The sequence below is a fragment of the Lucilia sericata genome, unplaced genomic scaffold, assembly GCF_015586225.1.
Source record: "Lucilia sericata isolate MDLA Ls3-8-SP2 unplaced genomic scaffold, ASM1558622v1 Contig001477F_arrow, whole genome shotgun sequence".
Taxonomy (NCBI): Eukaryota; Metazoa; Arthropoda; class Insecta; order Diptera; family Calliphoridae; genus Lucilia; species Lucilia sericata.
In genome coordinates this window covers 31,573-54,324 of record NW_023995405.1, presented here as the reverse complement: position 1 = coordinate 54,324, position 22,752 = coordinate 31,573, and the positions used below count along the sequence as shown (strand labels likewise).

Sequence of the window (22,752 nt, the reverse complement as noted above, 5' to 3'; positions counted from 1 at the left end):
CCTACAACAAAAAATACATTAATACAACATTTGGTTCACATGTGATTCATTTTTATATTTATTATTTGTTGTTGCTTATTTTTGCATTTATAAATATATAAATCAGGCATGGAAAGTTAAAATTTTGAAATAATACTAACTTATAACAAAAATATGTAGTAATATTTACATACATACCCACCAACTATAACTTTTTTCATTATTTTTCACACCTTTTCCTCTCAGACTCTTTTCAAACAAATTCCAAACGCTTTCTGAACAAAACGAATGGCCCGACAAAAGAAAATTAACCGGCACTCGGCCTAACAAAACTGCATTGAAATTTTGACAAATTTTAAAACACTTTTTTAAACAAATAATTTAGCACTTTTTTATAAATACTCTTCCATAACGATAGTAATAAACAATTTTCAACAAAAATATTTAAATATTAACAATTAATTTATGTTTTAGATTAATTTAAACAGGACTATAAACACGAAACAACCAAACACTTTAGAAATTTTTAGCAACTAAAGAAGAAGACGAATAACTAAAGAAACAAATGGTAATAGAAATTGTCATTGTTGTTGTTATTATTTATACTCCATTTAAAGAGCAAATACATACATATCTACAATAACAATAACAACGACTGCAATAAATGATGGATGCTTTTTGTTATTGTTCCATTTTATTACTTTTCTTAATATTTCTAAAGTGTTCGGTTGTTTAGGATTAATGTTACTGTTAAAATTAAGCTAAAACGTTAATTAATTATTAATAATAAAATATTTTTGTTGTAGAACATTAAACAAATGTTAATTTATATCGGTATATGAAAATATTTGTGAAAAAATTAGTTAAAAATGTGTTAAATAAAAAAAGTGCAATTTGCAAAAGTTTTTGGCGGCGGCCGCTGTTTCTTGGTTTCCACGGCCATTCGTTAGCAGCCAAACACAAAAGAGAGTGCTGTTGAGTGGGAGTGTAAGAGGGGGTATAACTATATTAGTAAATAATTAATTTGTTGTTGTTATTACAATGTTAGAATTACATATTTAAAGATGAAATTGTATGCAACCACAAGGTTAGAAAATAGACTAGACTATAGACAAGACTATAGACTAGACTATAGACTAAACTATAGACTAGACTATAGACTAAACTATAGACTAGACTATAGACTAAACTATAGACTAGACTATAGACTATAGACTAGACTATAGACTAGACTATAGACTAGACTATAGACTAGACTATAGATTAGACTATAGACTAGACTATAGACTAGACTATAGACTAGACTATAGACTAGACTATAGACTAGACAATAGACTAGACTATAGACTAGACAATAGACTAGACTATAGACTAGACTATAGACTAGACTATAGACTAGACTATAGACTAGACTATAGACTAGACTATAGACTAGACAATAGACTAGACTATAGACTAGACTAGACTAGACTATGGACTAGACTATAGACTAGACTATAGACTAGACTATAGACTAGACTATAGACTAGACTATAGACTAGACTATAGACTAGACTATAGACTAGACTATAGACTAGACTATACTATAGACTAGACTATAGACTAGACTATAGACTAGACTATAGACTAGACTATAGACTAGACTATAGACTAGACTATAGACTAGACTATAGACTAGACTATAGACTAGAAGACTATAGACTAGACTATAGACTAGACTATAGACTAGACTATAGACTAGACTATAGACTAGACTATAGACTAGACTATAGACTAGACTATAGACTAGACTATAGACTAGACTATAGACTAGACTATAGACTAGACTATAGACTAGACTATAGACTAGACTATAGACTAGACTATAGACTAGACTATAGACTAGACTATAGACTAGACTATAGACTAGACTATAGACTAGACTATAGACTAGACTATAGACTAGACTATAGACTAGACTATAGACTAGACTATAGACTAGACTATAGACTAGACTATAGACTAGACTATAGACTAGACTATAGACTATAGACTAGACTATAGACTAGACTATAGACTAGACTATAGACTAGACTATAGACTAGACTAAGACTAGACTATAGACTAGACTATAGACTAGACTATAGACTAGACTATAGACTAGACTATAGACTAGACTATAGACTAGACTATAGACTAGACTATAGACTAGACTATAGACTAGACTATAGACTAGACTATAGACTAGACTATAGACTAGACTATAGACTAGACTATAGACTAGACTATAGACTAGACTATAGACTAGACTATAGACTAGACTATAGACTAGACTATAGACTAGACTATAGACTAGACTATAGACTAGACTATAGACTAGACTATATGACTAGACTATAGACTAGACTATAGACTAGACTATAGACTAGACTATAGACTAGACTATAGACTAGACTATAGACTAGACTATAGACTAGACTATAGACTAGACTATAGACTAGACTATAGACTAGGACTATAGACTAGACTATAGACTAGACTATAGACAGACTATAGACTAGACTATAGACTAGACTATAGACTAGACTATAGACTAGACTATAGACAGACTATAGACTAGACTATAGACTAGACTATAGACTAGACTATAGACTATAGACTAGACTAGACTATAGACTAGACTATAGACTAGACTATAGACTAGACTATAGACTAGACTATAGACTAGACTATAGACTAGACTATAGACTAGACTATAGACTAGACTATAGACTAGACTATAGACTAGACTATAGACTAGACTATAGACTAGACTATAGACTAGACTATAGACTAGACTATAGACTAGTCTATAGTCTAGTCTATAGACTAGTCTATAGACTAGACTATAGACTAGTCTATAGTCTAGTATAGACTAGTCTATAGTCTAGTCTATAGTCTAGTCTATAGCCTAGTCTATAGTCTGGTCTATAGTCTAGTCTATAGTCTAGTCTATAGTCTAGTCTATAGTCTAGTCTATAGTCTAGACTATAGACTAGACTATAGACTAGACTATAGACTAGACTATAGACTAGACTATAGACTAGACTATAGACTAGACTATAGACTAGACTATAGACTAGACTATAGACTAGACTATAGACTAGACTATAGACTAGACTATAGACTAGACTATAGACTAGACTATAGACTAGACTATAGACTAGACTATAGACTAGACTATAGACTAGACTATAGACTAGACTATAGACTAGACTATAGACCAGACTATAGACTAGGCTATAGACTAGACTATAGACTAGACTATAGACTAGACTATAGACTAGACTGTAGACTAGACTATAGACTAGACTATAGACTAGACTATAGACTAGACTATAGACTAGACTATAGACTAGACTATAGACTAGACTATAGACTAGACTATAGACTAGACTATAGACTAGACTATAGACTAGACTATAGACTAGACTATAGACTAGACTAGACTGTATACTAGATTATAGACTTGACTATATATTAGACTAGACTATACACAAGAATTCAAACTCTAGACTAGACTATAGTTTAGTTTTCTATGACAAACAGTATTATACTACTAAATTTTCCATCTCTGTTTTATGGTGTGTTATTTAACACAAATTCTCTTATCATTTTTGTTTCTAAAAAGAGGCTTCTGTCTTTTTGTAGTTTAATTGTTTAAAATTTGTAACATAATCATTTAACAATTAATGTTTTTCTTTTTGTTGGTGTGAACACACTTCCTTTTCTTTTTTCAGAACAATAATTTTAAATTTAAAGTGTTTGCTTCTATATTTAGTTTTAGTCGTGATTGTTTTTATATTAATTTATTACAAAACGTTTATAAACAATTTATGTATAGATACATGAATAGTTTTTGGGTTAATTATTTTTTTACAATAAATTTACCTTTGTCATTGTTGTCATGACTTTTGTTGTAAATGGCATGCAGGGAATTTGTTGTTCTTTCTGAAAAACTTAAGCTTGTTGTTATTGTTGCTGATAGCCTCAGTCTTTCAATCACTCATTCAAATTTTACACTCAGTCATTGTAGTCGTCGTTGTTTGTGTAAAACTTGAGAATGCTGAGAATTATGATGATGACGATGATGATAGTTGTTTATGATTGTTGTTTTAAATACTTTTGTTTATACTTTTTTTGTTATTATTTATTTTTGTATTTTTTGCTGTTGTTGTTTTTGTAATTGTTATGTCGTTATGTTTCTGTGTTGTACTTATTTACGTCGTTTTTTCTTTGTTTTTTGTGTATTTATGTTTATTATTGTTATTATTTTTGTTTTTGTACATTTTGTGTATTAAATATAATCAAATACTTAAATTTGTGCCTTGAATTTCAATTTGGGTCAATGCATTTCAATTGGACTTCTACTCTGAGGAAAAGTACCTCGAGAAATAACTAAGATTTTTTTTAAAACAATGTATAATTTAGTTCAACAAATGTTAGAAAATACCGGACATAAAGCATCACACTTGTGCTAAAAGATAAGAACTCAAAAATCTGTGTTTTTTTAATTTTTTTCTGGAAATTTATTAAAAATTTTTTATTAAAGATTTAAAGATTAATTTAATGGGGGACACCGCAGCAGCTGTTTTTTGCTTTAGTAGAAAATTAATTTAAATAAATGTTTAAGGGAAACAAACATTTTTTCAGATGGTTTTTACAAAAAAGTACCTTTTCTTAAAGAAATTCAATGCAAAAAGTACTTTTTCAAAAGTTACTTAAAAGTACCTTTTTTATAATATCACTAAAAAGGTACTTTTACAAAAAAAGTTACTTTTTTAAAGTATTTCATCTAGAAAACAGTCAATTAAAGACACGCTTCTAAAGATAATAGTGTAGAGAAGACACTCTTCTAAAGACAAATGTGACAATTACAGGAACATTTCTAAAGAATTTGTCGTAAAGAAGAAATTTTTCTATAGAGAAGAGCTAAGATCAGATACGGTTCTAAAGAGTCTAGTAAAAACACTTTTTTAAAGAAGAGACGTTTCTAAAGAAAACTATTTATAGAAAATAGAAGAGAAGGCACAGTTCTATATAACAGATACAGATTTAAAGATAAGACTGGAGGCAATTTTTTAAAGAGAACAGTCTGGAGAAGACATCTTTCGAAATAATACTAAATAATACTAGAGAAAAGTTCCTTGAGTTAACTTTTTTCTTTAGAAAAGGTGTCTAGAGAAGATAAGTGTCTAAAGAAGATAATCTTCTATAGAAAATAGTGTAGAGAAGATACTTTTCTGTCTGGAATGGAACAATATTTTCTCTATACTAGTCTTCCCAGAGTTTATGTATATAGATTAATGTCTTCGGTAGATAGTTGTGATAATCTTCTATAGAAAATAGTGTAGAGAAGATACTTTTCTGTCTGCAATGGAACAATATTTTCTCTATACTAGTCTTCCCAGGGCTTATGTATACAGATTAATGTCTTCTGTAGACAGTTGTTAATGGAAGAGTGTCATTCTTAGTCACTTCTATAGAGAAGTGTCTTTTTTTATACACCTCTTTATAGGAAAGTATTTTGCCAATAGTCTTCTCTAAAGAAAAATAACTCTTTAAAACATTTTCTCTAGAATTTTCAACTGGATACTTTTCTATAGAAAAGTGTCTAGAGAAAACACACTAAAGATACTTCTCTGTTTGCAATGGAACAATATTTTCTCTACATTAGTCTTCCCAGAGCTTATGTATATAGATTAATGTCTTCTCTAGACAGTTATTAATGGAAGAGTGTCATTCTTAGTCACTTCTATAGAGAAGTGTCTTTTTTATACACCTCTTTATAGGAAAGTATTTTGCCAACAGACTTTTCTAAAGAGAAGTAACTCTTTAAAACATTTTCTCTAGAATTGTCAATTGGATACTTCTCTATAGAAAAGTGTCTAGAGAAAACACTCTAAAGAACTCTTCATTAGAAAAGAATCTAGAGAAGGCACTCTTCTATAGACAAATTTGTAGAGAAAACACTTATATATGTAAGGGTTTAGAAAATACTATATTCTATATAAAAGTATGTATCTAGAGAAGTAAATCTTCTATAGAAAAGTGTTTAGAGAAGACTATTCTCTAAAAATGTGTTTGGAGAGAATGCTCATCTATAAAAAGTGTCTGTAGAATAAACTCTTCTGTGGGAAAGGGTCTAGAGAAAAAAACTGTTCTATATAAAAAATATATATTGTCATTCTTAGTCACTTCTATAGAGAAGTATATTTTTTATACACCTCTTTATAGGAAAATATTTTGCCAACAGACTTCTCTAAAGAAAAGTAACTCTTTAAAACATTTTCTCTAGAATTTTCAATTGGATACTTTTCTATAGAAACGTGTCTAGAGAAAATACTCTAAAGAACTCTTCTTTAGAAAAGAATCTAGAGAAGACACTCTTCTATAGACAAATTTGTAGAGAAAACACTTATATATGTAAGTGTTTAGAAAATACTATATTCTATATAAAAGTATGTATCTAGAGAAGTAAATCTTCTATAGAAAAGTGCCTAGATAAGACGCTCTTGTATAGAAAAGTGTTTAGAGAAGACTCTTCTCTAGAGATATGTCTAGAGAGAATACTCTTCTATAAAAAGTGACCAGGAAAGAGGTAGAATTAACTCTTCTGTGGGAAAGTGTCTAAAGAAAAAAAATTCTATAGAAAAGAATATATTCTTCTATAGACAAGGTAGATATCCTTTTCAAAGACAAGTGCTTAGAAAATACTCTATTTTAGTCAAGTACTTAAGTAATTTATGTTATGAATTCTTCCATTATTGACCCTGTAAATGTCATTTAAGAATCAAATTTCTTCTTTTAACTTTGACCATAATTTAACCCATAATCTAAAGTCATTGACTCGTAACAAAATGGCCTTAACTACTAAAAACACGAAATCAATCATTTGACAACATTATCATTTATTTTATCCTTTAGGTCATTAACTTTTTATGTTGTTATTTATATAAAGAGTTTATGGTAAGGTTTTTTTTTGTCCCCCAGACTCTCATACCCAACTCTTAAGAAATTATTGATTTTAGACAAGAAATATACAACTTTACTTTACATATAATAAATATTTTATAACAGATACTTAACCCTGACCTTGTCTATCAATTTTTCAAAAACTCCCTCCTTAAACTACAAAAACAAAAAAGAAAACATCTATAAATGACGTATTTTTGTTATTTTTACTAACCAAAGGCCTAAAGCCAACAATAAACGGTCATTGTTAAAGATTTTTTTTTAAAAATATTAAATTGCATGAATTTGTATATTTTTTTGTTTAAACCACTTGAAATTGTCATAATATTTTTTTTTATTTATTTAAATAATGAGTTTATACTTGAATTATTTGTATTTATTTATATAATTTTCCTCCTTTGGTTTCAGTTACAAAAAAAAACTGACTCATTTAAAAAATGTCTATGGTTTTTACTCTGGGGCTTGTAGTTTATAATTAAAGGCTTGACATAAAATTATTTTAAATAATTTGTTTAATCATTTAGACAAGTACTACATGTGTTTTTTTTTATTTAGTTTTAATTCTCATTGAAAATTTTCTTAATTTTTTGTTCAAAATTAATCATGACGGCTTATCTTTATTATAGAAAAAAAAAAAAAATACAATTTTTCTTTATTTGGTTGTAGAGGAAATTCATTAATTTAATTTCTACTAATTAGGCGGTGCTGTTGATGATTGAGAGTAGTAGCATGACATTCAAACATTTTAGTATTGAAAATGAAATTGATTAAGTGTTTTTTTTTGTAGAGAAATGCAATAGTAATTCTATCTCTGTGTTTTTTTTTTTTCAATAATCATTTATTTATGTCTATATTTGTCTTCTATTAAGAGATTATGGAAAAGTGTGCTTTCTGATTCCCTTGGAGATTAGACAAAAATGGAAATTCTAGTTTTGAATAAAACTGGTTTAAACCATAATAGAATTGATTAAATTGTTATTGAACTTTTAAGGAAGAAATTTGTAAAAAGTTAAAAAACAAAACTTTCTCAGATAAATTTTGAAATATTAGAGAATTTTTGATTTAAAAAGAGTTTTTTTAGACTCTTGTTTAAAGGAAACGAACTTCTCTAGACACTGTCTATAGAAAATGTATTCTCAAGACTTGTTTCTATAGAGGAGGAACTTCTCTACACTCTTCAATAGAAGACTGTCTCTTGAAGAGAATTTTATCTAGAAGAGTGCTTTCTCTTGACAACTTTCTACAGAAGAGTTTTATCTAGTTACTTTTCTATAGAACAATGTCTTCTCTACCCACTTTTCTATAAAACAATGTATTGTTTAATGAAAAGAACTTCCCTAGACATTGTCTCAAGAAAATATATTTTTAAGACTTTTTTCTATAGAAGATGAACTTTTCCAAATCCTTCAATAGAAGACTATCTTCTATGGATACTTTTCTACAGAAGAATGATTTTTCTAGGCAATTTTCTATAGACTTCATTCTATAATGAGCATAAAATAGACTTTAGACTAGACTATAGAATGGACTGTAGACTAGACTATAGACTAGACTATAGACTAGACTACAGACTAGACTAGACTAGACTACAGACTAGACTATACTAGACTAGACTAGACTAGACTAGACTAGACTAGACTAGACTATAGACTAGACTATAGACTAGACTATAGACTAGACTATAGACTAGACTATAGACTAGACTATAGACTAGACTATAGACTAGACTATAGACTAGACTATAGACTAGACTATAGACTAGACTAGACTAGACTATAGACTAGACTATAGACTAGACTATAGACTAGACTATAGACTAGACTAGACTATAGACTAGACTATAGACTAGACTATAGACTAGACTATAGACTAGACTAGACTAGACTAGACTATAGACTAGACTATAGACTAGACTATAGACTAGACTATAGACTAGACTATAGACTAGACTATACTAGACTAGACTATAGACTAGACTATAGACTAGACTATAGACTAGACTATAGACTAGACTATAGACTAGACTATAGACTAGACTATAGACTAGACTATAGACTAGACTATAGACTAGACTATAGACTAGACTATAGACTAGACTATAGACTAGACTATAGACTAGACTATAGACTAGACTATAGACTAGACTATAGACTAGACTATAGACTAGACTATAGACTAGACTATAGACTAGACTATAGACTAGACTATAGACTAGACTATAGACTAGACTATAGACTAGACTATAGACTAGACTATAGACTAGACTATAGACTAGACTATAGACTAGACTATAGACTAGACTATAGACTAGACTATAGACTAGACTATAGACTAGACTATAGACTAGACTATAGACTAGACTATAGACTAGACTATAGACTAGACTATAGACTAGACTATAGACTAGACTATAGACTAGACTATAGACTAGACTATAGACTAGACTATAGACTAGACTATAGACTAGACTATAGACTAGACTATAGACTAGACTATAGACTAGACTATAGACTAGATATAGACTAGACTATAGACTAGACTATAGACTAGACTATAGACTAGACTATAGACTAGACTATAGACTAGACTATAGACTAGACTATAGACTAGACTATAGACTACTATAGACTAGACTATAGACTAGACTATAGACTAGACTATAGACTAGACTATAGACTAGACTATAGACTAGACTATAGACTAGACTATAGACTAGACTATAGACTAGACTATAGACTAGACTATAGACTAGACTATAGACTAGACTATAGACTAGACTATAGACTAGACTATAGACTAGACTATAGACTAGACTATAGACTAGACTATAGACTAGACTATAGACTAGACTATAGACTAGACTATAGACTAGACTATAGACTAGACTATAGACTATACTATAGACTAGACTATAGACTAGACTATAGACTAGACTATAGACTAGACTATAGACTAGACTATAGACTAGACTATAGACTAGACTATAGACTAGACTATAGACTAGACTATAGACTATAGACTATAGACTAGACTATAGACTAGACTATAGACTAGACTATAGACTAGACTATAGACTAGACTATAGACTAGACTATAGACTAGACTATAGACTAGACTATAGACTAGACTATGACTAGACTATAGACTAGACTATAGACTAGACTATAGACTAGACTATAGACTAGACTATAGACTAGACTATAGACTAGACTATAGACTAGACTATAGACTAGACTATAGACTAGACTATAGACTAGACTATAGCCTAGACTATAGACTAGACTATAGACTAGACTATAGACTAGACTATAGACTAGACTATAGACTAGACTATAGACTAGACTATAGACTAGACTATAGACTAGACTATAGACTAGACTATAGACTAGACTATAGACTAGACTATAGACTAGACTATAGACTAGACTATAGACTAGACTATAGACTAGACTATAGACTAGACTATAGACTAGACTATAGACTAGACTATAGACTAGACTATAGACTAGACTATAGACTAGACTATAGACTAGACCATAGACTAGACTATAGACTAGACTATAGTCTAATCTATAGTCTAGTCTATAGTCTTATTTTGAAGCATGATTTTTCTAGACACTTTCATGTAGAAGACTGTCTTCTTTAGAATCTTCCAATGACAGAGCCTCTTCTCTATACCATCTCCAATAGAAGAAATCCTACTCTGGAGGTAGAAGAATTTGTTCTCTGGAAGCAAAGTGTCATCTCTAAAAGAAGAGTATCTTCTCTAGCTTATTTTCTAAAGTATCTTCTTTTGACACTTGTGTAAAGAAAAGTCTATTTCCTAGATATTTCTTTTGAGTCTTTCCTATAGAAAATGCCTTTTGAGAGACTTTGCTATGGAAGTTAGTAATCTTTATACTATTTTCTATTGACTATAGAATGCTGTGTTTCTTTATTTTTTATACAAAATATTTCTGACTAAAATTTTTTTTATTATTTAATTACACATGTTTTTTTATCGGTTTTAAAACAAACTTTTATTATATAAAATTTTTTATATAAAAGAATTTATTTTTTATATAAAAATTATTAAAAAAAACGTTGAACTTTTAATTTGTTTAAAATAAACAAGGAAAATAATATAAATATTTTTAAACTCTATTATTGTTGTTGAGATAAAGTTACATTTTTCATAAGTTAAAAAAAACATACAATATGTTTATTTATTTTTTCAAAAAATGTTTAAAGAATTATTAAAAAAAATTTCACACACCTGTTTTTTTGCAAACAAATATTTAAAATTCTCATGAGTCATTATAATAAAAACAAAAAAAAACATACATAAATTGAAATATATATAAAAATAAATAATTGCAGAATTTCTCTAATAACTCGTATACGTGTTCAAATAATAAAACCCAAAAGATAGCTGTTAAAGTCTTAAAGTCACCACAAAATCCCACATATCAAACAACTCAGGAATTTAATAACTATGCAACGGATCAGCAAAATGACTACTATCAACAGTATCATCAGCAGGACCATTTATATCAACAGCAGAAAGCTTTAATGCCACCTCTGGATCATGCCACTCATATTTTAGCTCATCAGCATCATTGTAAACATCATCATAAGCATCATAATAATCAGCATCATCATCATCATCATCACCATCATCAACAGCAGCAGCAGTCGCAGCATAAAACTAGCCAACAGTCACCACAACAATTCCAACATCATTTGCAACAGCAACAACAGGATTTAGTAAAATCCCTACAGAATGAATTACAATTTCAATATTTTGAGAAAAAACCACCTACACCACAGAAAACCTCTTGCCACTCGAACCCACAAACGCCTAAACATGGCGGTGGCAAAAAATTGTCAGAATCGAAAACACCCACCTCTACTTTAACGAAACCTAAGAAATGGCGAAGACCTTTTAGTTCGTATCATTCCTGTGATGATTTAGATGCCTCGAATAATGCCACCAATTTAAATAAATCCCAGCAGCAACAACAATCCAATGAGAAAATGGTGGTGGCCAGTTTGAAATATTTATGTGCCTGCACTGGAGCCACTTTGAGGAATTTATCAAAGAAAACCAAAGATTTACATAAGAATAATTGTTATACGTATAATAAGGTAAAGTTTGGAGGGAGTAAGAGAGAAAACTAATTCGCTCGCGATTTAATCATAAGCTTTCGCGATTTAATCACAAACTTAATCATTTTAAAGTTTTTCTTTTGTATCAATTGAAATATCACTTGCTTTACGTTTCATTATATCAACATGAAACTGTTGCCTCATTTCCTTTGTAATTCCAAATGTTTCTTTTACATTTTCTTTCACAAAAAACTTAATACATGCCGGCGCCCTTAGAATTATTAAATTTTTGTTCGAAAGTATCTAAAGAATACATTTTATTTAACATTTTCTATGGCTACAATTGTATCTTTGAGTATGTAATTTTATTTATGCCTATTATTTTTTAATTATTTTTATTTTCGCTTGAAATCAAAGTACATACATTTTTTAAATTGTTGTTAGTGTTGGCATGCTAATGTTTTAAAATAAACATTAAGAAACTAAAAAAGAATTTCAATGTAATGAAAATATTTGGCAAAAAAAAAACTATCTAGAGACAAAAATCAATGAACCACAAAAAAAAAAGAAATAAAAAAAATTTAAATAGATTTTGTTTACAATTTTTTAACAATTTAAAAAAAAACGTAATAAAGTGTATAAAAAAATGGAATAAGAATAGTCTATAGTCCAAACTAAAGACCACTATATACTATGGACTAGAATATGAACTAGAATATATACTAGATTATGCTCCAGACTATATACTAGAGTATAGACCAGATTATACAGATCATAGACTACACTCTAGACAAGATTACAGGATAGACTATAGTCTGGACCAGACTACAGTCCAGACTATAGACTAAACTATAGTCCTAACTAGAGACTAGACTATAGTCCAGACTATAGACTAAACTATAGTCCTGACTAGAGACTAGACTATAGTCCTGACTAGTTCAGACTATAATCCAGACTATAGACTAGACTATAGTTCAGACTATAATCCAGACTATAGACTAGACTATAGTCCAGACTATAATGCAGACTATTGACTAGAGTATAGTCCAAACTATAATCCAGACTATAGACTAGACTATAATCCAGACTATAGACTAAACTATAGTTCAGACTATAGACTATACTATAGTCCAGACTATAGACAATAAATACTATATATACATTGATCATAGACTAGACTATAGACTAAACCATAGTCCATACTATAGACTAGACCATAGTGCAGACTATGGTCGGTAATATTTGGCAAGCCGCGCCGCCGCCGATTTCTTTCGGCTCAAAAGCTAAGCCGGCTTAAACGTAGCCGCTGATAAATATTGGAATCGCACATGTATTTCAGAAAATAATTTCACCAATTTGAATAGAGTTGCCACTAATTTAAATTCTTATTGCAAATTGAAAAAAGTTGCCACACAATATTGTGCTAATATTAAAAGAGTGAAAACTACTATAAATGTACATTTTCTTCAGAAAAAACCTTATATAGAGATAGGATTCTATATAACAGACTATTATACAGAGATTGTTCAATATTATAAGCGCTTATAGGCTCAATTTCTGAAGAAAAACTTAAATTGAGCCGACAATTTAGCCGCCGCGCCGACCTAAAATGGTTGCGCCGCCGCCGCCGATCATTTTGCATCGGCTTGTATCTCTGGTCCAGACTATAGACTAGACCATAGTCCAGACTATAAACTACAATATAGTCCAGACTATAAACTAGACTATAATTCAGAGTATAAACTAGACTATAGTTCAGACTATAGACTAGACTGCAGTCCAGACTATAGACTAGACTATAGTCAAGATTATAAACTAGTCTATAGTCTGGACCGTAGTCAAGACTATAGACTATACTATAGACTAGACTATAGTCAGGAATATAGACTGGACCATAGTCCAGACTATAGACTACACCGTAGTCCAGACTATAGACTAGACTACAGTCCAGACTATAGACTAGACTGTAGTCCAGACCATAGATTTTACTATAGTCCAGATTATAGACTATACTATTGTCCAGACTGTAGACTATACTATAGTCCAGACTATAGACTATACTATAGTCCAGACTATAGACTATACCATAATCCAGACTATAAACTACACTATAGTCCAGACTATAAAATAGACTATAAGTCATACTATAAACTAGACTAAAATTCAGACTATAAACTAGACATAGTCCAGACTACAGACTAGACTGTAGTTTAGACTATAAACTAGACTAAAGTCTAGACTATAGACTAGACTGTAGTCCAGACTATAGACTTTACTATAGTCCAGTCATTAGTCTTCACTATAGTCCAGACTATAAACTAGACTAAAATTCAGACTATAAACTAGAGTATAGTCCAGGCTAGAGTCCTTATTATAGACTAGACTGTTGTCCACACTCTGTTCTATATAGTTTAGTCTAAATAGACTTTAATTTGCACTTTAGTCTTGATTATAAACTAGACTATAGTCTGGACTATAGACTAGACTATAGTCTGGACCATAGGCTAGACTATAATCTGGACTATAGACTAGACTATAGCCTGGACTATAGACTAGACTATAGCCTGGACTATAGACTAGACTATAGCCTGGACTATAGGCTAGACTATAGCCTGGACTATAGACTATAGTCTGGACTATAGTTTGGATAATATACTATATTCTGGACTAGAGTATAGACTATAATCTGCACTTTAGTCTGGACTATAGTCTATTCAATGGTTTGGACTATGATCTAGTGTATAGTTTGGACTATAGTCTGGGATTTAGTCCATAATACAGACTATAGTCTAGTATATACTACGGAATATTTTCCAGTCTATAGTCTGGACAATATTTTTGCATTTATTTAATGCCAATTTGATTTCAATTTTTTAATAATTTCTATTTCTAAGCATCTGCTGTTTGAAATAAAATCTAAGAAAATAAAAGTCCAAGAAAAAAACTGTTGGTGGCCACAAGTGGCCACTAAATGTAAGCACACTTATACCAACAAGTTTATAGTATTTGTAAATATGTTGATTTTGGCCAGCCAGTCCATAATTAGCAGCAGCCATAGGAGTTCAATTTTATGACCTTTTAGACTAAACAAACAAAACATGAGTGTGTGGTTTGTACAAGTGGCGGGGATGGCTTGTAGACATGAAATGAAAAGTAAATTCCAAATAAAAATAAATAATTCCAAGAATTTTTAAAAGAAACTAATTAAATAATATTTAAGCAAAAAAATAAAATTAACATGAATAACAAAAAAAAGTATTAAATATTTAAGCCAATTTATTTGTTATAATAAAACACATAAACGCCAACATTTAAATATAATTAATTAAATTTATATTATTTATTTTTACACACATTCAACAGCCCACGTGGCGTATATGGGGTGAGGAAAAGGATACCGATATTATTTATACGGTTTATTTGAAAAAGGTGTGCTATCACCGGCCCACACCCTCAGCAACAACTGTGAGTAAACGAAAATATATATTGAAATTATTTTAAAGAGATTGATAATAAAATTCTTGTTTCTTTAGGCCGACTCCGAAGATGACATTTCCTATTTGGAATGGGAAATGGTGCGTGTGCGTTTTGTCAAAGCCGCCACATTGGAACGACTAGTCGAGGCTTTGGCCACCGATGATGGCGAACTAGAATCCACCTTCATCAATGTTTTTCTCAATACCTATCGCACCTTTTCCACACCCAAAGAGGTTCTAGGGCTGTTTGTCAAACGCTATAATACTTTGTGCGAAAAGCAACGTATTGAGGATTTGAAAAATAAAGACAATGTCGATTACGATCGTTCCAATTCCATACATGAACAACACAAGAAAACCCTGATGTCCGTGTGGAAAATGTGGTTAAATGGTTTTCCTGAAGATTGGAATGAAGAGAATCTAGAGGCTTTAATAAATTTCACCAGCAAATATCTGCCCAACTCCGATCTACATTCGAGGGCCTTAAATCAATTGGAAATGATTTTACGCCAACAGGTGTATAGTAAAAAACAACATTTGCCCAGCTGGTTGAATGATCAGTTTGCTGATCTATACTTGGCTCCTGAGTTTCATGGGAGAGCTTGTTTTTTGGAAACTTATCGTTTTCCTCGCATTGATGTGCGTCACTTTGCCGAGCAATTGACGCGCATGGATTGTGAACTATTTAAGAAAGTGATATCGCATCAGTGTCTGGGCGCCACTTGGTCGAGGCGATCACAGGGTTGCTGTGAAACGGTGGTGGCCACTGTGACACAATTTAATGAAGTTTTGTATAGAGTGATAACGAGTATTTTAATTGAGAGAGCTTTGGAACCACAAGTAAGTTGTTGATTTTATAAATTTGCCAAAATTTTCTTTTGATAAAAATTATGAGAAAACTTGTTCTCGTTCAGTTCTAGTTCAGTTCTAGTTCAGTTCTAGTTCAGTTCTAGTTCAGTTCTAGTTCAGTTCTAGTTCAGTTCTAGTTCAGTTCTAGTTCAGTTCTAGTTCAGTTCTAGTTCAGTTCTAGTTCAGTTCTAGTTCAGTTCTAGTTCAGTTCTAGTTCAGTTCCAGTTCAGTTCCAGTTCAGTTCTAGTTCAGTTCTAGTTCAGTTCTAGTTCAGTTCTAGTTCAGTTCTAGTTCAGTTCTAGTTCAGTTCTAGTTCAGTTCTAGTTCAGTTCTAGTTCAGTTCTAGTTCAGTTCTAGTTCAGTTCTAGTTCAGTTCTAGTTCAGTTCTAGTTCAGTTCTAGTTGAGTTCTAGTTGAGTTCTAGTTCAGTTGTAGTTCAGTTCTAGTTCAGTTCTAGTTCAGTTGTAGTTCAGTTGTAGTTCAGTTGTAGTTCAGTTGTAGTTCAGTTGTAGTTCAGTTCTAGTTCAGTTGTAGTTCAGTTGTAGTTCAGTTCTAGTTCAGTTCTAGTTCAGTTCTAGTTCAGTTCTAGTTCAGTTCTAGTTCAGTTCTAGTTCAGTTCTAGTTCAGTTCTAGTTCAGTTCTAGTTCAGTTCTAGTTCAGTTCTAGTTCAGTTCTAGTTCAGTTCTAGTTCAGTTCTAGTTCAGTTCTAGTTCAGTTCTAGTTCAGTTCTAGTTCAGTTCTAGTTCAGTTCTAGTTCAGTTCTAGTTCAGTTCTAGTTCAGTTCTAGTTCAGTTCTAGTTCAGTTCTAGTTCAGTTCTAGTTCAGTTCTAGTTCAGTTCTAGTTCAATTTTAGTTCAGTTCTAGTTCAGTTCTAGTTCAGTTCTAGTTCAGTTCTAATTCAGTTCTAGTTCAGTTCTAGTTCAGTTCTAGTTCAGTTCTAGTTCAGTTCTAGTTCAGTTCTAGTTCAGTTCTAGTTCAGTTCTAGTTCAGTTCTAGTTCAGTTCTAGTTCTAGTTCAGTTCTAGTTTAGTTCTAGTTCAGTTCTAGTTCAGTTCTAGTTCAGTTCTAGTTCAGTTCTAGTTCAGTTCTAGTTCAGTTCTAGTTCAGTTCTAGTTCAGTTCTAGTTCAGTTCTAGTTCTAGTTCTAGTTCAGTTCTAGTTCTAGTTCTAGTTCAGTTCTAGTTCAGTTCTAGTTCAGTTCTAGTTCAGTTCTAGTTCAGTTCTAGTTCAGTTCTAGTTCAGTTCTAGTTCAGTTCTAGTTCAGTTCTAGTTCAGTTCTAGTTCAGTTCTAGTTCAGTTCTAGTTCAGTTCTAGTTCAGTTCTAGTTCAGTTCTAGTTTAGCTCCAGTTTAGTTTTTTTAAAGTAAAATTTCTTATTTATTTCGTTTCCAGGATCGTGCTGTATATATTTGTGTTTGGATTGATATAGCTCAAGAATTGAGATTACTGAAAAATTTCTCCTCCCTTAAGGCCATTATAACGGGTCTAAATTCTTCAGCTATTTATAGACTAAGCAAAATCTGGTCGGTTTTACCGAAAGAAAAGGTTGGTTCTACTTTAATTTTAAATCTTAAAAAAAACTTAAACTAATTCTGTTCCCCAACAGCTGGAAATCTTTCATGAACTGGCACGCATTTGTTCGGAGGACAATAATGCTTCAGTACAAAGAGAACTGCTGATAAGAGAGGGCACTGCGAAATTTGCCGAAACAGTGGGCGAAAATGATCGTCATATGCAAAAGATTATACAGAAACAGGTGGGTTATTTTGTTCATTGTCAGGAAATAAAGCACAATTTTTTATGTAATTTTTTCTTTATAACAGAGTACCCAAACCTCCCATGGTACTATACCCTATTTGGGTACCTTCCTAACCGATTTAACCATGATACACCAAGCTAACCCTGATACTGTGGGCGATGATAAATTGATAAATTTCGAAAAGAAACGCAAAGAATTTGAGGTTTTGGCCAAGATTAAACTTTTACAGGGAGCAGCTAATACCTATAATTTAGATGAGGATCCTTTATTTAATAGATGGTTTTACTCCATGCCTGTATTAACCGAAGAAGAAGCTCATACGTTATCCTACCAACTAGAACCGCCGCCACCCACGGCTCCGCGTAAAAGTACCACCTCCTCTAATATGTCATCGGCTAATTCCTCTATATTGGGTCATCGGAAAACCGATTCTATAGCCTCGAATTCTAGCAGTGGGGCAGGCTCACAATTCTATTGTGAAATTAGTTCTCATAACAGCTCAAGGCACAATTCTTTGGATCGAGAAGCCCAACATAATCACATGTCAGCTACCAGCAGTGTATCGAATTTATCACTGGACTCTAGTAACTCGGGAGGGGGCATAAACAAATCGAAAATGATACATTCTCATTCCACGAATGGTTTATTGCGCAGTCAACATGGTTCCAGCACCAGTGGTTCACATACACCCACCCATATAGGTTCGCCCCTGATTAATGCTCAAGTTGTTAATTCCCCTGGGGCCAATGCCGATTTCTATATAGTCAAAATCACCCTGGAAACGGAAACAATGCCCCAGGATGGCATTGTTGTCTATAAGAGTATGATGGTTAAGAATAATGAACGCACACCACAAGTGATACGTAATGCTCTAATGAAACTGGGCATAGAAGATGATCCCGACAATTATATTTTGGCTCAAAGGCTGCCCGATAAGGACGTGGATTTGCCGCGCAATGCCAATGTCTTTTATGCGGTGGTGGTGAATAAGAATTTCGAATTGCGTTTCATATTGAAACCCAATGCGGAACGTTTGAATGGCGTTATCAACAATGGCAGTGGTAGTCGCAGTAGTCGTGGCAGCAATAGCTAATGGTTAACCAAGACCCTGTAAATGAAAAAAGGGTCATTCACTGATTGGGAAATTCTATATTTTGTGAAATTGTTAAGAAGTTAAGTTTTTAACAAACGCAGCGCGTACAAAAAACAAACAAACGAGGGGTGCTTCTGAAGTAACAGAAATGATATGAAATGGAAATAAAATTTGGAACACTTTTAACACACACAGGATAATAACTTTCAAATAAATTAGGAACATTTTGAAAGTTTTGTAAACAAATTTATTTAAAAAAGAAATTAACGAATCTTTTAGTTAAGTAGTTAAGCTGAAAGGAAAGGGCAGCAATTAAGCAAAAAATTGAGCTTGAAATTTGTTTAATTTTCTGTTGCAAAATTTTCTTTAAAGCTTTGTTTTTTTAATATAATTTTTGTATATAACTAATTTATGAAATAAAATTAAAACAAACTCGAAATTAATTTAATATTTTTTAAAAAATAAAAACATGACAAAAAACTTTCAATAAATTAAAATAATTTTGTATAATTTTTTTTTTATAATTCTTTAAAAATAATAATAATTTTTTTTAAACTAATTTATTGTAAAATATAAAAATAAACAATAAAATAATCAAGATATTAAAAAAAAAACACGAAATTAAATAATAACGACTAGCTAACTAAAAAAAAAAAAAAAACAATAAAATAAACTTTGATATTAAATATTTATTAATATTTTGAAAGAATTTATAAAACAAAAACAAATTTTGGAAAACCTATTAACAGTTTTGTATGAAATCTTATATAAAAATAACTGCAACTTTTTGGATTTTTATATATATTTTTTAAAAACAAAACCATCCCCTCCCCCCTAATATTTTCTACTGTATTTTTGTCAGTGTAAGATATGGAAACAAAAAATAAAATAAAAAAATAAAAAACCAATAACAACATGCTTTAAATGTTACTTTAAAAAATTTATATTATATAAATAAGAAATGTATTATATATGAATTAATTGAATTATTAATATTATTAATTAAATATATAATAAAAAATATAATCTAAAAATATATATATATAAATAAAAATAATATTTAATAATTTATAATAAATTTTGAAAGAAACATTAATGTATTATATTGAAAAAAAAAAAGATAATTATTAATTAAACAAACAAATAAATATAATTTATTGGACACAATTAAAAAAATAAAACCCATTATTGTTTAATTATTATTTTGGAAAAAAAGGAAGGCACCTAGGTCGCTAAACACAATTTTATTATTTAATTATTTCAAATTATTTAAAAAAAGTTTAATATTAATATTTAAATACAAATTTTAAAAAATTAACGCCTAAAACTTACAATACCCTGATCAACTTAGTACGTTTCACCACCTTTTAATCAAATATAACAACTCTGTCATTGTTTTATACACAGGGCTTCTCAAACACTTGAATCAGTTTGAAAGTCACTGGTACACTATAAACAAAAGCAAACACTTCCTGACCGCATATATTAATCAAACCAAAATGTTTTTTTAGCAAAACAAGATTGGACTCTAAAAACGTTTCTATAGAAAGAAGCCTTAAGAGACACTTTTCCATACAAACAAGTCTTAAGAGAACAAATTCTACAGAATAGAGTTTAAAGAATGTATTTCTCAATAGACTAGATTGTAGAGGGCATTATAAACTAGATTATACACTATACTATAGACAAGACTATAGACTAGACCACAGACTAGACTATAGACTAGACTACAGACTAGACTGCAGACTATAATATAGGCTAGACTACAGTCAAGACTATAGACTAGAATATATGTAGCCAAGACTATAGACTGTAGACTATTCTGGTCTATTTACTAGACTTTAGACTATTCTGGTCTATAGACTACACTATAGACTATTATAGTCTATAGACTATACTATAGACTATTCTAGTCTGTAGACTAGTATATGGACTACACTGTAGAGTACTCCATAGACTACACTACAGACTAGTATGGACTACACTGTAGAGTACTTTATAGACTACACTACAGACTAGTATATGGACTACACTATAGACTATAATGTAGACTACACTATAGACTATACTGTAGACTAAATTATAGACTAAACTATAGAGCACATTTATGTATTTCATAACAAACCGCTGTTATTTCATATTTATTTTATACTTTAATTCTTAAATTTTCCTTTTTCACTATTTTTATTATTAATTTATAAGAATTTCACTTAAATTTCTATTAATTTGAGATTTGATTGCCAACTTTATTCACTTACCACTGGGTTTAAAACTTGCTTTACATCACAGTTTGAAAATCATACAAAAGCTACTCTTTTGTTTACCTTTTTTCTTGTTGCACATCTCATCACCTTTTTCTTAATCTTCTGCCTAGCTTTTTTTATTTTGCCAATTTTCGGTATTAAATCATAAATTTCCAATAATATTTCATATACATGTTATTTCTTAAGTATTTAATTTAACTTTTTCACTATTTTTATTATTTATTCGTTAAATTTCACTTTAATTTTAATAAATTCTGGAGACACGAAGTGTTTGGCGACTTTATTCGCGTACCGGTGGCTTTAAAACTAATTTTGCAAGTAGTTGTAGCCTTGCGAAAAATAGAGTTGCTTTTCAAACTGTAATGTAAAACTAGTTTTAAAACCAGTGGCATGCGTATGAAAATATCTCACCACGTTTCTATGCAAATTAATACAATTTAAAGTGAATTTGTAATAAATAATTGAAAAAATAGTGAAAAAAGTGAATTTAAACTATTCATGGGCACAATATATAAAAAATATCAGAGTGTTATTATGATTTAATATGAAAAATTTGCAAAATAAAATAAAACCGCAAAGAAGATGTAGAAAAGTCATGAGCACCACCAATAAAATGTAAACAAAGATGAAGCTTAGATTGACAGCAAAGCTTTGTAAACTGTAAGAAAAGCTAGTTTTAAAACAATCGGTATGGTAAAAAATGCTTGAATCGTACATAAAACTAATGTTATTATAAATTATTATTTACTAAAATAAAATTGTTATAGTTCGGACAAAAGACTAGGAAATAGACTAGGCTATAGATTAGATTATAGGGTAGACTATAGCGTGGACTACATACTAGACTAGAGAAGCCATTTTATTAAGGAAAAGAGTATTATGAAATCATTTTTCAATGGAAATTAGTCTTTAGAAGAATGTTTCTCTTCTATTGTATAAAGAGTGGAAAGAAAATCATTTTCTATGAAAAAGTCTCAAGAACACATATTTATAGATATGTATGTATGTATGTATTACTCAGGGTACATACATATGTACGTCAAAAATGCAACATTTCTGTTTTACTTACTTTTTTAATAAAAGAAAAAGAAGCAGCGGCATCTACAACAATAATATTCAACATTGTTGCATTCATTTAAAGGTAACACGCCACCAAAACCTAAATCGGGTTATCAGTGACGTCATTAAGAAAACGTTATAGAAACAGAGAAACAACAACAAAAACTACAGAAATTTTTGAGTGACGTGCATGTCG

At 30.6% G+C, this 22,752-nt stretch overlaps 1 protein-coding gene across 3 annotated transcripts in view; it reads left to right on the top strand.

The window, feature by feature from the left end:
* LOC119611541 (ral guanine nucleotide dissociation stimulator-like 1) overlaps positions 1–19,696 on the top strand; it is a 37,177-nt gene extending 17,481 nt beyond the window's left edge. For 2 of the 3 annotated variants that reach the window (XM_037967157.1, XM_037967158.1), the window contains 5 exons: positions 15,424–15,525; positions 15,594–16,376; positions 17,774–17,926; positions 17,988–18,137; positions 18,205–19,693. In XM_037967157.1, coding sequence (XP_037823085.1) covers positions 15,424–15,525; positions 15,594–16,376; positions 17,774–17,926; positions 17,988–18,137; positions 18,205–19,233 — 2,217 coding nt within the window. In that variant the 3' untranslated portion in view covers positions 19,234–19,693. Of the gene's footprint in view, positions 1–11,331; positions 12,100–15,423; positions 15,526–15,593; positions 16,377–17,773; positions 17,927–17,987; positions 18,138–18,204 lie in introns of all 3 variants that reach the window. The other variant, XM_037967156.1, reaches the window with a different exon arrangement.
* The last annotated feature ends 3,056 nt before the right edge of the window (positions 19,697–22,752 follow it).